General features: G+C 50.5%; 3 protein-coding genes across 3 annotated transcripts; all 3 read left to right on the forward strand.

Moving 5' to 3' along the window:
• Positions 1-1,745: 1,745 nt before the first annotated feature.
• Positions 1,746-6,320, forward strand: pex6 (AAA family ATPase peroxin 6; the record flags this gene model as incomplete). Its single annotated transcript, XM_056937472.1, has 3 exons — positions 1,746-1,938; positions 2,043-5,796; positions 5,861-6,320. 3 exons carry the CDS (start codon positions 1,746-1,748, stop codon positions 6,318-6,320), a joined length of 4,407 nt encoding a protein of 1,468 aa, XP_056787337.1.
• Positions 6,321-9,149: 2,829 nt separating this feature from the next.
• Positions 9,150-10,808, forward strand: N7539_007872 (3'-5' exonuclease; the record flags this gene model as incomplete). Its single annotated transcript, XM_056937473.1, has 3 exons — positions 9,150-9,152; positions 9,216-9,312; positions 9,373-10,808. The coding sequence occupies 3 exons, from the start codon at positions 9,150-9,152 to the stop codon at positions 10,806-10,808; spliced, it is 1,536 nt and encodes a 511-aa protein (XP_056787338.1).
• A 1,560-nt stretch (positions 10,809-12,368) lies between these two features.
• On the forward strand, positions 12,369-12,764 carry N7539_007873 (uncharacterized protein; the record flags this gene model as incomplete). Its single annotated transcript, XM_056937474.1, has 1 exon — positions 12,369-12,764. The coding sequence occupies one exon, from the start codon at positions 12,369-12,371 to the stop codon at positions 12,762-12,764; it is 396 nt and encodes a 131-aa protein (XP_056787339.1).
• Positions 12,765-16,088: the final 3,324 nt, after the last annotated feature.

Below are 16,088 nucleotides of genomic sequence, written 5' to 3' on the forward strand. Positions count from 1 at the left end.
TGCCTGGAAGGCAAAGGCCAGGGCCATCGTAACCTTGCTACCTCAGAAGAAAGCTCCAAGCCGACCACACTGATCGTCTTACCAATCACTTGCTCTTCAATATAGGCAGGGAAGAGTCAACACTATTACGTGCCGCGACTCCGTGGAATTGAGCGGGCAACGTCTTCGAGGCTTGCACATCAGCGTGTCTTGGAGACTGTGATACCGGTCGCATTTCCCTCAGGCTGACATTGTCGAACAGCAGACAGTCACTGCCGAGAAAAGGACCATCCAGATTGTACAAATTCTAGGTGGACAGGGTGGTACAATATCACGTACTCGGCCTGTGGTGGCCAAACGAGACCAGTAGTAGGTAGCACCTAGGTACTTGGATGAGAGCACCTCAGTCTGCGCATGCATAGAAGACTGTCTGCGATTGAACCATCGAGATCAGCAAGCACTGATGATAAGGCAGCTCGCAACAGGATGATAGTGTCGCTCTGTCAGGCCATGCCGCTATGGACCTGCAGTCGTTTCGGAAACATCACGCGATACGCGGCCGCATAGATTCACATCGCAATTGATATCTCGAAGCAACTTGGATGTATGCAGACCGCGAAGAGGACAGCCCAGTGACTTCATGTCCTGGTGTATCGTCCACAAAAAGTTCATCAAAATGTGGTATTGGAGAACCTTCTGATCACCAAGCCAGCTACGGAGTTCTCTTGCTATTTATCTTCATCATGAGGCGTAAAATCATTACCCCCGGAAGCCTTCATTTTGTGAGTCAAGGGAGCGGCGATGAGGCTATGGTACTTGCCGGAATAGGCAAGACTCTAGGCGCCAGCAGGCGCCAGCCTCGTGACGTTACATCACGTGAGCTCTCTTGTCTCGGGGCCTAGGATCACAACTGTTGTCAACGTCCTCCTCAGGTCGACTGTCATTTCGTTTCTCATCGAATGTGATCACAGATAGGCTATCTGGGCTATGGAAACGATGAGGGCGCCGGTAGTCTATGAGTCAATTGAGGGGGTACTATAACATAGCTCCTCTAGGTACATCACGGAAAAATGGGAAAATTTACAAATGGAAGGATACATCGGTTGGACCACGTTGGTGTTGAGGAGCGGCTACATATGACTGGAAGGTCTTTCACTATTACCACGGATGACTCTGAAAGATCTGGTGTGAGGCTTTCCATCGCTCGAGGCATTCTCCTTGTTATTATCCTTCGCCTGTCAGAGACCAAGAACCACTCAAAGCCCATGTTCCCGCGGAAGGCGTGTGCCTGAATGTGACAGTTGATGGAACAATCCAGTGGGGGCATCTCTCCCCATGTTCATGTTTCATAGATTTCGTACAGCGATGGTGAGTGAATTTTGAATCAGAGCTAGGAAACTATGCTCCAGGATAGATCAATAGAAGCCGAAAGCCGAAGCTCCTCCGGTTTTCGAGGCAGGTGGAGCTGTCCCCGGGGCTATTCACCGCGCATCGTGAACCTCGGCTTCGGGATAGCCAGTGGCAGAATAGCGGGCGGTGCCACATTGCCCGCGTGTTGCTTTCCCCCGGATTTTGGGGCCGGTGAACTTGTCTCTTCTTGCCCGCGGTGAAGCAAGATAACCAAAAGTTCTCGACGCTGTCGAACGGGGTGTGAATGGCCTGACTAGAAACTGACACAATTCCTCCGTGATACAATCACATTGGAACTCCCCATTGAAAGCGTCTCCGCCATTATCATCCCGGAAGCGATTAGGGCCACTGCAGCGATGGACTTCGACCAGTTACACGGGCAGAGCTCCCAGGAGCCTCGCCAGCGGCGCAAACGGGTCGCCAAAAGGCGCATTCGAAACAGGAACCCGGTGAATGCACGACTGGCGCTTGACGCGCAGCTGCGTGGTAATGTCGGCCTCTTATCGGAGGACTTGGCCAAAGAGCTCTTCCCGCAACAATCGCTTCAAGGTCGGTTAGGAACCAAGCTCGTACGGTCTGACGGAACCACTCCCAGATCTGTACTTGTCGTCATTGTCGTCACTGGCAAAATTCTAATTTTCTGGTGCTTCTAGATGTTGCGACGCATGACGGGATCCATTACATTGCCGTTTCCCCGCATTCCCCGATCCTCCCCTCGGTGGAGGATGCGGCTTGGACAATTCTGCCTGTGCGGATTCACAGCCCTGAACGCACGCAAGCGCCAATCTCCCCATCAACTGTCCTATTTCCCGACTCGGCAGACACTCTCCAGCCCTTGCTTCAGACTCTTGCAAAGCTCGACGGGTCCCGCAATGCTCTCCAGACTCATCGGTCGGTGGAGATCCGGCTGCTCGACGTGGCCCCGCTACATCTTGAAACCGTTTATGTGACTGTAGAGAGACATCTGCTTCGCAATCATGACGATGTACAGAGTCGGTTTGGTGGTGGTTTCCCATCCAATGGAGGCGGGACCAATGGAGTGTGGTTGAAGAACGCCAAAACCCTTGACACGAGAAGATCGGGGAAAACGACGACTATCGAATCCGAGCAACGACTGACTGCGGCTGTACGCGAGGCTTTGGCTGCGCAAAGACTCGTCCATATGGGCGATGTGCTTCCTCTACCTCTGCCTCCACACCCAATAACATATGCGCCTGCGCCACCAGCACGTGTGTCTTTCTGCGAGCCGGTATCGCAAGGTCTCTTGGGCCCAGCTACAAAAGTAGTGCTTATTCAAGCCCGCTCGCAGCAGAGAAGCCGGACACAGTCACATGCTCTGCCTGCTCGATCTGCGCTTCTGCGACAAGTGGCCGAAGACGAGGCCGACGATACGTCCAACGAGCAATTCTACTCCGCAGCCGAAGACAGAGCCGGAGAAAGTGGCGTCGAGACAGAAACAATTTCTGCAGCCGAAGAGTCGGAGACTGAAGGCTCAGTCACTTCGACCAGTGACGACTCGGATGATTCCTTGGAAGACATGATTTCGCTTTCCGCACCAGAGCTACCTCAGCCTCCGTCAGGCGTCATGTCCTCGATGACTTCGGCAACACCTCGACCTGGTGGCCGCCGGATGGATGGTCTACATACTCCGGGCTCGGTAGCATCAAATTTCACGTCCGCTACGATGCGTCCTGGCCGTGGCGGCGGGAAGATCTTCAAAGTCGAGGGTCTCTTGCAACAGGTGCCAAATGAAGCCCTCCACCCGCGGCCACGTGATGACGAGGACGTAGACTCTTTCATTTTTGTCGATATTAGCACACTTGCCAAGATTGGTTGCTTTTCCGGTGATTGGGTCAGAATCGAGGCTGCCGAGGAGCCGCAAAACAACATGTTCGCGTCGCTCAAGTTTGGCAGTCTCAATAATCACATGAGTGAAGAAGCCCCGGATTGGCGACCTGTCAAGGTCTTTGGCCTGCCGGGGCTTCCATCAGCCAAGCCACGCTACGCTATCAACCACGCAGGCGACCGTCGCTCAAGCATTTCACAATTGGCCCCGACGCGCCTGACACCGTCAGTCTTTGTCCCTCCGATGCTTCTAAGCAATATCGAAAACCCTAAATACCTACGTATTTCCCAACTTACCTTTGCGACTGCCACAAACGTCTCAAAACCTGGTCTCTTGCACCACATGAAGAATAGCTCTATCAAGAATCCACCTTTAGCAAAGGAAGTAACGCTACTCAAAATTTCCACGCCTCTGTCGATGGATCGAGTACTACAACCGGCACTTTTTGCCGGGTTGAAACAGTACTTCGAGTCAAGGCGACGGATCTTGAAGAGCGGCGATCTTGTTGGCATCAGTGTCGACGAAGGGTTGGGCCGAGCCATCTTCTCCGGTACGGCGGGGAGCGAAAGTGCCGGCGGCGAAGACGACATCACGGGTAAGCTGAGTCCCGAACGCAAAGCTGGAAGTTCGGAGCCACGCAAAGTTGGCGTCGCGTGGTTCCGCGTCGGCCATGTTGCTCCCATCAGCACAGAAGATGTGGATGAGATGGGTGAGGATACGTGGGGAGGAGTTGCGGTCATCGACCCTGGCAGTACTCGGATGGTACAGGCCGGCAGTGATGTAAGTCGGGTCCCTGGCAATATGGGTAATGGCTGGGAGTACTGGCTTGGCGTCAAGACAGTTCCCAAGATCCCTGGGGAAGTAATGGCCACTCACGGCATCGTCACGGATCTTCCGCAAGGATTTACGGGACCTTTGCAGCCCCGTATCCGAGACTTGATGGCCGCTGCCACGAGCCCGCGGGCCATTCAACTAGGCATGAAGCCCGTTGTGATTCTGTTGAAATCCCAGCAGCGACATATTGGCAAGGCAACTGTAGCGACACGCGCCTGCGCAGATATTGGCCTCCACACATTCCCTATTGACGCCTATGATATTCTCACCGAGGGTGGCGCAAATGGTGGCGACGTGAAGACCGAGGCGTATCTTAAAGCCCGCGCCGAACGCGCGTTCCACTGCGGCGCGAATTGCACAGCGCTGCTGATTAAACACATTGAAGTGCTGACAGCTGATCGTATTGTGACCGCCATGAACGATATTCTCAGCGAGGCTCGAGTCATAATCGCGACAACGACAGATGTTGAGCAGATTCCTGAAGGTATTCGCAGTCTGTTCACTCACGAGTTTGAGATGGGAGCTCCTGAGGAGAAGGAGCGCGAGGGAATTTTGCGAAATGTGGTCACGGAACGCGGTATCAAGCTTGCCGCCGATGTCGATCTAGGAACTGTGGCGCTCAAGACTGCTGCCTTGGTAGCCGGAGATCTTGTGGATGTCGTTGAGCGGGCTGCAACTGCCCGTACCGCTCGCCTTGAGGCACTTGCCGAAGCTGCAACGAAGCAGCTTTTCGGCCAAGAGGTCTGTGTGCGAGACGTCCTTATCGCTGGTGGTGATAGTGCTCGAGGAGTCACAAAAGCAGACTTTGACTCTGCTGTTGAGGCGGCTCGCAAGAACTTCGCCGATTCCATCGGCGCACCCAAGATCCCCAACGTCAGCTGGGATGACGTTGGTGGACTGACGAATGTCAAGGATGCGCTCATTGAAACTATTCAGCTTCCCCTTGAACGTCCCGAGCTTTTCGCCAAGGGCATGAAGAAGCGCAGTGGCATCTTGTTCTACGGGCCTCCAGGAACCGGCAAAACCCTCTTAGCCAAGGCCATTGCTACCGAGTTCTCTCTAAACTTCTTCTCAGTCAAGGGACCGGAATTACTCAACATGTACATTGGTGAGTCCGAGGCAAATGTTCGCAGAGTCTTCCAACGGGCGCGTGACGCCAGACCATGCGTCGTCTTCTTTGACGAACTGGACTCTGTGGCGCCCAAGCGTGGCAACCAGGGAGATAGCGGTGGTGTCATGGACCGCATAGTCAGTCAGTTGCTTGCCGAGCTGGATGGTATGAACGGCGGTGAGGAAAACAGCGGAGGTGTGTTCGTTATTGGAGCCACCAATCGTCCCGATCTGCTAGATTCAGCACTGCTACGCCCCGGGCGTTTCGACAAGATGCTGTACCTGGGCGTTTCAGATACACATCGGAAGCAGGCGACTATTCTGGAGGCCCTGACTCGGAAGTTTGCGCTTAATCCCGATGTCTCTCTGGATCGTGTGGCAGAACGTCTTCCTCTGACATACACTGGAGCTGATCTGTATGCTCTCTGCTCTGATGCCATGCTTAAGGCTATCACGAGGAAATCGACCGCCGTTGATGAGAAGATCCAACAGCTCCCCGGTGGGCCTGTCTCTACAGCGTACTTCTTTGATCATTTGGCCACACCCGAGGATGTTTCAGTCACGGTAACGGAAGAGGACTTCCTTTCTGCACAGGGAGAGCTCGTCCCCAGTGTGAGGTAAGTTGGAAAGATAATCCCGTAAGATGAGTCTAGCACGCACTTTGAAGCTAACTTTCTGTAGCGCCAAGGAATTAGAGCACTTTGAAAGAATCCGTCAAACCTTCGAATCCGTCGACAAAAAGCAAGATAAGGCCAGCAACGGCTTGCAGACGATAGCGGAGGCCATGGAGGCGTTCAACCGCGACACAGCTGGCTCACCTTCCCCGTTGGGGTCCCCGACCAGCAATGGCGACGGCTCCATGGTGGGCAGTATCCACGGCCGTATCAAGGGTCTGAAACAATGGCCCGGTGGCATGGTTCGCAGCCCTAGCGGTCATTCAATCAGCAGCAGTAAGGGCAAGGGCAAAGCTGCTGCCGCTAGCAAGAAAGGCAAGAGCTCAGTAGTAAATGGTGATTCAGATGCCTCGGTAGAAGGGGACGACGAAGATGCGACTGATGGCCCGCTGGAAGACGGCGAGGGAGAAGACGATTATATCGTCCGTACCGAACATCTTGCCAAGTCCATGGAAGAGGTTGAGTAGCGTTGTTTATGATCATGTTTTGCCCTTTGAACACTGTCATAGAGCCAGTTTCAGCGTTGTATACTAGTCTCCCAGACTTGCCTGTGGTTCTTACTTATACCATCAATGATGATTTTCGCCAGATGCCAGAGATCGACCATCCAAAAGACCATTCCATACATCGGTACTATTCCACTGTGTGCAGCCTACCAAAGCAATGATAATACCCCCGAGGACTAGACCTACAACAAATACGAAACAGTAGTACTACCTTACTAGCTTCGAACCTGCTTACTAGATGGGTCACCGTGCACACAATGATACAGTAGTGTCTGGATGTTGTCGGAGCGCTACACGAGCAACGTTCAGGCGTTTTCCCACGTCACTCTCATATCACTACCAGCACTGGATATATGTGAGTGCTGGGATATATTGGACTCATTTCGGCCAATCGACTGGGGGACTCAAGATGATCAATTAAGAAAAACATCCCAAGCATAGCGTATCGACCCCAAGCCACATCCGGCATCCACAGGCAGTAGCTGTGTTCGCCCTGAACATGAGACTTTGATAGTGATCTACCAAGCGGTTACCCGACTCAGCTACTGCTCTTAATGCATTGAATCCTTGTGATGCTGGAAATATCCTACTCATCTAGGAAGATGATACTGATGGCCATGGGGCCCGAAGCGCCCCCGTTTCGCCTAACCTGGACAAGCAAGTTGATTTTAGCTGCTACACAAGCAAGGAATGACCAACTTAGTGTATCAAGTCAAAGACCCACGGCATTTTCTGATGTCGCTCGCCTTGATCTGATTTGCCAGAACTTGTGGTTAAGCTTCTTCAGTCAGAAAGTACAACCATGGATGTCTATCAGAATACTATCACAGGAGAAGGGTTCGTCAATTGTTGCCATTTCCCCCAGATAATCAAAATGATATCAGATCCACGACAACGGGTGCATGGCCAGAGCCAGCAAAAAGTCTTCCTGATACTGTCATGAATAGCCCGTGCTAATATCTCGTAGACTCACACGGCTCGTGAGTGCCAAACAATTGTGCGGCGCATGCTGGGCCTGCTCACATTCTGCAACATTGCCCTAGTCTTCTGGCCAGGGCTCATGATCTAGGCCTTTTGCTGCCATGTGTGTCTCTCGTGCCCTCCATCCCAAGTCTAGATAGCTCCGGAAAACCCACAAAGATTGTTTGCTAGAATTATTGAGGCGCACAGTGTGCTCGTGACTAGTCTCTCACACGCACGAGAATAAATATTGCTCTTTCTGTTCACCCCACGATCTTTCTTCCCTTCGTCGTCACCCCACCGTTCCTTCAAGCTCTTAATCTTTCAGCTTGCTCTTAATTCACACAGTCTTACCTCACACGCTCTGCCCTCACACACTATCCCTTTACTTCGCCTTCAGTAACTCACGCATCAAAGTCACATAAACCTACAAGATGCAGGCTTACCAACCCGTCAGTCTTTACTTTCGTCTTAGCTCTCACGAAACGTCACTAATCAGTCTACATTTCGAAGACCACTCAAGTCTTGACCACCAAAACCTCGAACAAGGCGAGCAATGCCCCCGAGAAGACCGTTGATCCAGAACAGACGACTGCCTTGGCCTCGAAAGAGTCAGCAGATAAGCCTAGTTAGATTCCATTGTCAGCAGCTGTGAGGTGACTCTACTCTGACTAGATATTTCATAGATGCTCATTCGGTTGAGACGTCTGACATCATCTGCGCCCCACTGACTTACAAGGAGTCATGGGATATCTATGAGACAAGGTCCCGATGACTTTGTGGATTCGAAAGCATTGCCTGAGGGTTCGTGGTCAAGCAGCACCGGCTCGACTGACAAGAATTTAGAATTAGCAGACTGGGGCAATTCCAACGAAACCAGCGGATGCACTGATAGCTGGACTAGAATTGGGAGTGACGGCTGGTAGTATTTCCTGCTCTGGGATTCATAGAGCAGGAATGGAATGTTGCGAGTGGCGATGCGAGAGACAATCCACCTATTTAGTGACCAATGTATCATCAATTCCACTATTCGCATCGTGTTGGCAGATTTTCTGCTCTTTGATATCGTGAAAGCATTCATGATCTTTTCCACGTAGTGAGTAAGATTCTATCATTCTGGGTCCGATTTCCTCTTCGCGATGCTTGAAGTTAGATACACGCTGAATACTCGTGGAACCATGTTGATGACCATAGCTCATTTCATTCTTGATCTTCTTTTAGTTATAGGCCCCCTGAGATTGCCACCAGTCTATTTAAATTCCCGCAATTTTACATGATATCACTGTAATTAGGTTTGTGTGCTCTTTGCGTGCACTCACTTCACGCCGCTCTCATAGTTGAATCTCTTGCTAAGGCGTGTTCAATCACGCTCCCTTCAGCTTGTCTATCCCAGCTCAAGGAATAGACCCCTCTCTCCTCGCCAACCACATAATACCCATAAATACTGCCCTTTTCTAACACCGGCATCTCTTTTTTCTTTCTCTCCTTATTCTCTCCTAACCTTCCCTATTCCTTCAACATCACAACACAAATTAAGCCTCACCTAGCTACTTTTACGTCTCGTTCACCTGCTCGACCTCACCTGAATATTCTCATCTCCTGAATATTCTCATCTCGCCTTCACTCATCTCGCCTTCACTCATCTCGCCTTTACTTATCTCGCCTTCACTCATCTCACGCCGGTCTCACCTTCACCTCTATTGCTTGGGCTTGTCCAGTCAGACTTGCATCACCTTGAGTACTCCTACTCAAGTTACACACCCCTCACGCTTCTGCATCCGTACAATAACCTTCTTTCGAAGCCTCGTCGATAACGTGTCCGTCTCTAAGATGGTAAGTCTTCAGAACTACCTATGGGCTAGCAAAACATCTACTTACCACCATTCATTCTATCAGACTACCGAGTTGTCTCAAGCTAGTAACTTGTATAAGCCCAGTGTTTTCCAAGAGGAGGCACCCATTCAGGATTCGAACGACTCCTCTGCGGAGCCTAGTGAGTCTCATGTTTTAATGTCAAGTTGGCAGTGAGGAACATACTGATTTGTTTTCCCAGGTCATTTTTCGCCTCCGCACGACGATATCGTTTGTGCCCCACTGGCCGCCGACGAGTATGACAGCCTTCTTCAGTCTCTCCGTGACGCTTGTCATTCGACCAACCGTCTTATCGTCTGGGGTATAAAGACCCAGAAAGATGCCGGACCTGCCAAAAAGACACCCGCAGACTCTCAGAACACCATGAATACCGCCGTACCTCATGCCGAAAACGATTTCAGACTCACACCTCAATCACAGTATCGCAAGACCTGGTATGGGTCTAAAGTCAACTCCGGCCTAGTCTCGCGAGTCAGAGAAGCGATTGTTCTGGACTGCGAGATGGTGATGTGCGGCAAACGTCAAGAGATTGGATTTCTGAGCGCCATTGACTTCGTCACGGGCGAGGTCCTTATAAATTGCCATGTCCAGCCGCGTGACAAGATAACACGTTGGAATACCCAATGGAGTGGCATCACGCCTCAGTCGATGAAAGCTGCCCGACGGGAGAAAAATATCCTCTGGGGCTGGCAACAAGCCCGTCACGAGGTATGGCAGTATTCGGACCAGGATACCGTCTTTATCGGTCATGATATCCGCAACGACTTAAACGTCTTACGGATTATCCACCCCAAGATTGTGGATACCTCCATCTTGACAAATGAGGCGATCTTCCCAGACTTGTCAAGCAAGCGCAAATGGTCCCTGAAAACGCTTTCGCGGACGTTCCTCGGCCGAAGTATCCAGACAAGCAAGCATGGCCACGATGCCCTGGAAGATGTCCAGGCCACTCGCGATGTTCTTCTCTGGTGCCTTCGTCACAATCAGCAGCTTCAGAGCTGGGCAAAATGGACTCGTGCTTCGGCGACGGCCCAAGTGTTTCACATTTCGCATGATCAATACTTGTTACTATCGACTAATCAGGTCAAAAGTGAGGATGTGGGGCTCATTGAGGCTAATTCGGTGACAGCTCCAGAGTCTCAGGATAACATGAAGACGTTCTGTGAGGGTCCCGAAGAGTCTTGGGGCTCTACTGCTGAGGAAGAGTGGTCTAAACCGGAGCCATGGATGCCAGAGATGAAGTTTCACAAGACTGTGTGGACTTGTAAGACGACTGAAGAATCCTGGGGCTCGGCTATCGAGACAGGATGGTCAAATACGCAATCTCAGCCAGGAGCGATAGAGTCTCAGAAAGCCTTCACTGGCATGTACGAGACGGCCGAAGAATCTTGGGGTTTAACCACCAAGATGGAGTGGTCGACTGCGAAGCCGCGGGCCCCTGCGAAGAGATCTGGCAAAACTCGCAAATCCCGCAGGTCCCAGAAGACCAGCAGGAAGAAGATCACTGATTCTACCACGGAGTCTTGGAGCTCAATCACAGAGCAGAGCTGGTCCAATACGGATTCAATGGAAGAGTCTCGCGTGAACACCACACAAACTGGGTCAGAGACATGGTAGACGATCACGCAGGCTGGGTGTTTGACTCTGGAGTCTTGCTTTAGGGATCCCATGAGCCCTTGTAACCAGGCAAACGCTGTTCACATTGACTTTGACGTGGCACTTTATGGAACTCACTTTGGGGGTGTGCATGGGTGGATGTATTGTTATTGTTGTTAGAATAGCAGACCCTTTCAAGGACAAAATTTGGTCATCACCGGCTCTTGTACTTAGTAGAACCCTCGATAACCCGTGTGTTGCTGAGCCGTGACATCCATTGCACGTGGAATCGTGTCGCAGTAAATCGGGTGTTTGGAGCTCGCTAGACCTTTCTTTGCTTATACCTTGGCATCATTCAGCCTACTGAGTTTCCTCGATATCCCTGTTTCTTCACCGGGCCACTCTCACAGCCTTCTCAGTTGAGCTTCACTTCAGTCCATATCTCACTGGCCAATGACTCTACTTCGCAATTCAGCTTCTCTCAACGGGGCTTCCTCCTGCCAAAGGTCCTGTGATCTGGAACCCCCGCACACACCATTCAATACCAAGACCCTCGTTACTCTTCATGAGGCTTGCACAAAGCAGGCTTCCGAGCCAGAAGACCTAGATTCCACTCGAAGCTCTGATCACACCTGCTCAGCAGAATTGGTCACTTTTTTCAATTTCATCCCCTTGGAAGGCTTATGGCTGTAAGGCTTATGGCTGTAAGGCTTATGGCTGTCTCGAAAATGCCGCTTTATGTTCAGTTCGCCTTACTCCAGCTACCCTTACTTCAATCTCTGCAGTCGCATTGAAGGTTCTTCCATTCGGCTACCTTCTCTGACGCTTTCACTTGGAGTGCGTGTCGGCGAAAGCTCCTGTGCCCTGACACCCCTACCAGAGGCTTCTACTTCTAGTGGATTCGCTCTCTCCCTTAGATCCATGAGAAGCAGGCGATCAATCTCTGAGCCCTTGGCCTTCCTCAGGTCTCACTAATCACAACTCTCTCACATACCTCATGCACGCACTCTTTTCTTTGCTAGACTCCATGGTGTCCACTTCTAGTCACAACACACCGTTATGAGCCGAGGCTTGATATTGTGTGAAGTGAACATTTTATAGATGGCCCTCAGCTGCTACAAATGGTGCTTGATATTCCTCATTTGCTACCGATTGGCATTCAAACATCTCAGTGCACTCAATGTACTCGCCATCACAGAATCTGCCTTATCAGTTAAATGAACAACCTACAGACAAATTCCGAGCTAGTCAAACACGCAGACGGAAACTCCCAGCGGGACACATACAGTCATCCCTCTCCCTCTCTTCCGCTCCGTTTCAAGTCGACGTTCATTTTGCGAATTGTTATACACAACATTCCCCTCGACTGCGAGATGGTCATACGTGGTTTCTTCAAGAGATTGCCTTATGTGTCGCACTTTATGACGGGCGAGATGATTACCCACTCCCTTGTCCGGCCGCACCACGAGATAACACGCTGGAACACTCGGTGGAGCGGTATCAGGCCCCAGTCCATGAAAGCTGCACGACAGGCAAGAAAAAAATCTTCTCTGAGAAGATGACATCGTTTTGGACTGCGAAATGGTCAGCCACGGTAGTCGCCAAGAGGTTGCCTCCATCAGTGCGATTGAATTTCTCACCGGAGAGGTACTTCTTCATACCTTCGTTCAGCCGGCGGATAAAGTGACGCGTTGGAACACCCGGTGGAGTGGTATTACCTCGAAGAAGCTCAATGCTGCCCGTCGCCAAGGGAAAGTTCTCTGGGGCTGGAAGGAGGCCCGAAGCGCACTTTGGAGTTTCGCGAACCAGAGCACGGTCTTTATCGGCCACGCTATTCGTAATGATCTTGAGGCACTAAAGATCATTCACCCCAGGATCATTGATCCCTCGATCCGAACGAATGAAGCGGTATTCCGGCAAAATTCCAACAAGCGCCTCTGGTCCCTCACAATCCTATCACATTGGCTCGCTCAGTAGGCTTCATCTGCCTAAAGTACCGCCTCCGGTCGAGTCAGACAGGGTCCCGCGACTCTACGCATTCAGATTTATTGCAGGTGTTCAACAACTCGGCTGATACAGACTTTGAGATGGTAGACCGGAGGTTCCTCGTCCAGAACAAACTTACGGGACGCCCTGACAGTTGCACAGAGAATTAGACGGACATTTGAACTGTGTCAGATCAAGGGCTGGGTACATATTCTGTTCTGGACTTTGCAGGGTAGGGAAGGAGTTAGGCAAGGTGCCAGTTTCGCTGAATGATTGTGATGCTCTTCATGAAGGGTGAAACGCGTTTTTGATAACAGAATCCATCGAATTTCAACCAAACACTAGTATTTCGCTAGCGGTCCCAATGGCATCAAAGGCTAGGGTATGTGATAGGTGCCAAAGTATAAGCATCAGTCTAGAACTACCCCGTGCCAGCTCGCATTGAGTAACACTCTGGACGCCTTTTCTCATTGATTCTCGTATATCGTGAAGTAATCAAGACTGAAGACGATTCTGAATAGCTGGAAACAACGATACTTGTAGAGATGTGTCGATGATCAAGTCCAGCTCAATAATCCTTGACGTAGAAAGCTGTCTCCTGCCCTTCTTCCCCGGTCCTCTCCTCTGTTTCTACTGTTCTTTGGTTGGCTCACACAAAATGGATCAGCGACTTCGAGAAATTCGACCTGTCCGAAATCCCAAGTATCAGCTTCCCTCGATGGAATCGGGCTTGATTGACAACTACCTAACTGTCCAGTGACCACCTGAGATCTCTGAGTGTTTCTATTCCAGTTCAGTCTGTGATTATGTTCTTGATCCCATCTCGTCCTCTCACAAGTCTCAACCGGACGAGCAAGAATTTTGAGCCGCCAGTCATCCGCATTTCATCATCAAAAAGCCAGTTCATGTCCGCCCGTGGATCTCTCGTCCTCGTGCCAACGATGCGGGAGCCTCAAGACTTTCCGGAACAAACGAATAGCCGGAGACTATCGGAATTTCTTTGTGTTTCGAATGCGCAATCTCTGAGCGTATCCAGGTATTCACGTCTTCGTTAACCGGCAGGTTCCATGTTGCTGCTCAAATGCCTTCGCTAAGCACCAAACGAGCCACCCGCAACAACTTTGAGAGAGACGGCGACGCGGCTAGAAAGACGCCTTCAAATCCGCAATTAGAATCCTGACAAGCAAAATACCAGTCAATTCTTATACACCATTTGAAATCTACAAGAGAACAGGGCATATGTGAGACGCTAGCGCAGCACATGACGAGAGGGTGAAGAGCGCCAATCACCAAAGGTGAGTCTCTCCAATTACCATGAGCTTCTTCCCTGGCAACACCTTGTCTGCATCTACATATCTTGTTGAGGGAGTGGCCAGAGGCCCTTCCAGACTTGCCTCAGCAACAGTCACACGAAGCCTGTGTGGAAAAGGAAATTCCATACAAGGCAGCCTGAAGTCGAGAACGCGAGCGCCACGTTGCAATTCGCTGACCTGAACACGATCCAGATGAGAAATCGCATGCAAGGATGACTTTGACCGTCTAGTTCTTCTCAAATCTGCATGATTGGCGACCTAATCATCAAGAGTGAGTAGTCTTGCCATCCACCACCTGTATACGGCTTCCTTGTACCATCCTCCTCTCATGTTAAATTGACCCCCTGATATACCAAATCCTTATACAACAGGCTTATACGTTCTCTTGGCTACCTTCAAGAGACAGGATGTTATCTTCTCTGCTTACAGAGTATTAATGCGTGGACGACTGGGACAGAGCCTGCCGACAAGGCTTGTGTCAAACGCAAAATTCCAAGAGCTCATGTCCAATTTCGCCGGTTGCACCCATGGTTCTAGCCATTTTCCAGATCGACAAACAGGCCGCACCAACAAGCAGAAGGACTGGACCAGTATCTGGCGCCAGAACAAGGACGCAATCGTTGTGAATTGCAGGATGGAGGTTTGGAGTACGCAGCAAGAGCTTGCGTACCAAAGCTTTATCGATTTGATGAGTGGATGTGTACTCATTGGCTCCTACGTACAGCCACATGAAAAGATGGCCGGCTAGAACACTCACTGGACAGGAGTGAGTGCTCAGACCATGAAGACTATGTCAATGACAGAGATCCTGCGTTTCTATCATTCTGTCAAACCTCCATGGAAGTCTGAAAGCGCGTTCCTTTCTGACATTGGGATTTTCTAAACACATCTATAAACCAACATTTTACCGGGATTGCTCTGCACCCGTAACGTATCAGCCTACCTCAAAGACTACTTTATGATTGAGGAGCTTTTTTCCAACTCACACCTTCAATACACTTCTTTTTTCAAAAGAAGGTCCAAGCACACGCTGGAGCTGTGTCTTATTCAACCTTATGGCAGAGTCTATTTGCAAACCTCCCACATGGATTTCTGAGAGCAGGTTCGGTGGCAGCTGTGGCGGTATGCCAACCACGAAAATGCCAATACCTGGGCATGTAATCCAAAATGATCTTGATGCCTTGGACCGTATCTACTCGCTCGTCGTCAGGACGTTCGTTCTGATTCAGGCGGCGATTCCTTTCGAAGAACTTTAAACGAACAATAGCTGTTTCCACCAAATCTGGGAAGAGGTATCGCCGCAGTTCGGCATCTTTTCAAACACATCCCGAAATAAAAATACGCAAAGCTTGTTTCACGAATCACGCAGTGAGTCAATCTCAGAATCTCGGCAACATAACAGAGACGCAGACTCGTCACGGACTGTGAGATGGTCATATTCGGCTGTCCGCAAGAGTCCAACGCAAGGTTGGTCTGTGATCGCGTATGAAAGAGACAATCGTGCTAGACTGCGAAATGGCCATGTGCGAGACGCGTCTAGAGATCGTATTTATGAGCGCTATCGACTTCGTCATGGCGGATTTGGTCTTTGAGACGACTATTCCAAGTTGAGGTACTTGAAATCATGACCCTCTTCTCCGATTGGGTTTCATTCTTTGGACTCAAATACTCACCACATCTTCCAGGTCGAGTCTTTCGGCCTCCGTTGGAGCCAGACTAAGCTGACGATAAATGAACGGACGCCTTTGAAAATGTGAACTTTTCAAACACGATCTACGAATCAAGAGCTCTCAACATGCTTCTCATTGCCGACTCGCTGAAGCAGTTCATTTCAATGATCCAGTGTGGTGCATTCCGGAGAGAAAAGAAAGTATTAATTGGCGAGAACACACCCGCTAAGTAGAGGCAGGTAAAGTCTCCAGAGCAGCTGATCAAAAGACTTACTGCACAAAAATCATCGGAATGACCCTTCCTGGAAGAAGATCCCTGCGAGGAAGGATTT

The sequence above is a fragment of the Penicillium diatomitis genome, assembly GCF_028827545.1.
Source record: "Penicillium diatomitis strain IBT 30728 chromosome Unknown utg000011l_segment0_segment0, whole genome shotgun sequence".
NCBI classification, from domain to species: Eukaryota; Fungi; Ascomycota; class Eurotiomycetes; order Eurotiales; family Aspergillaceae; genus Penicillium; species Penicillium diatomitis.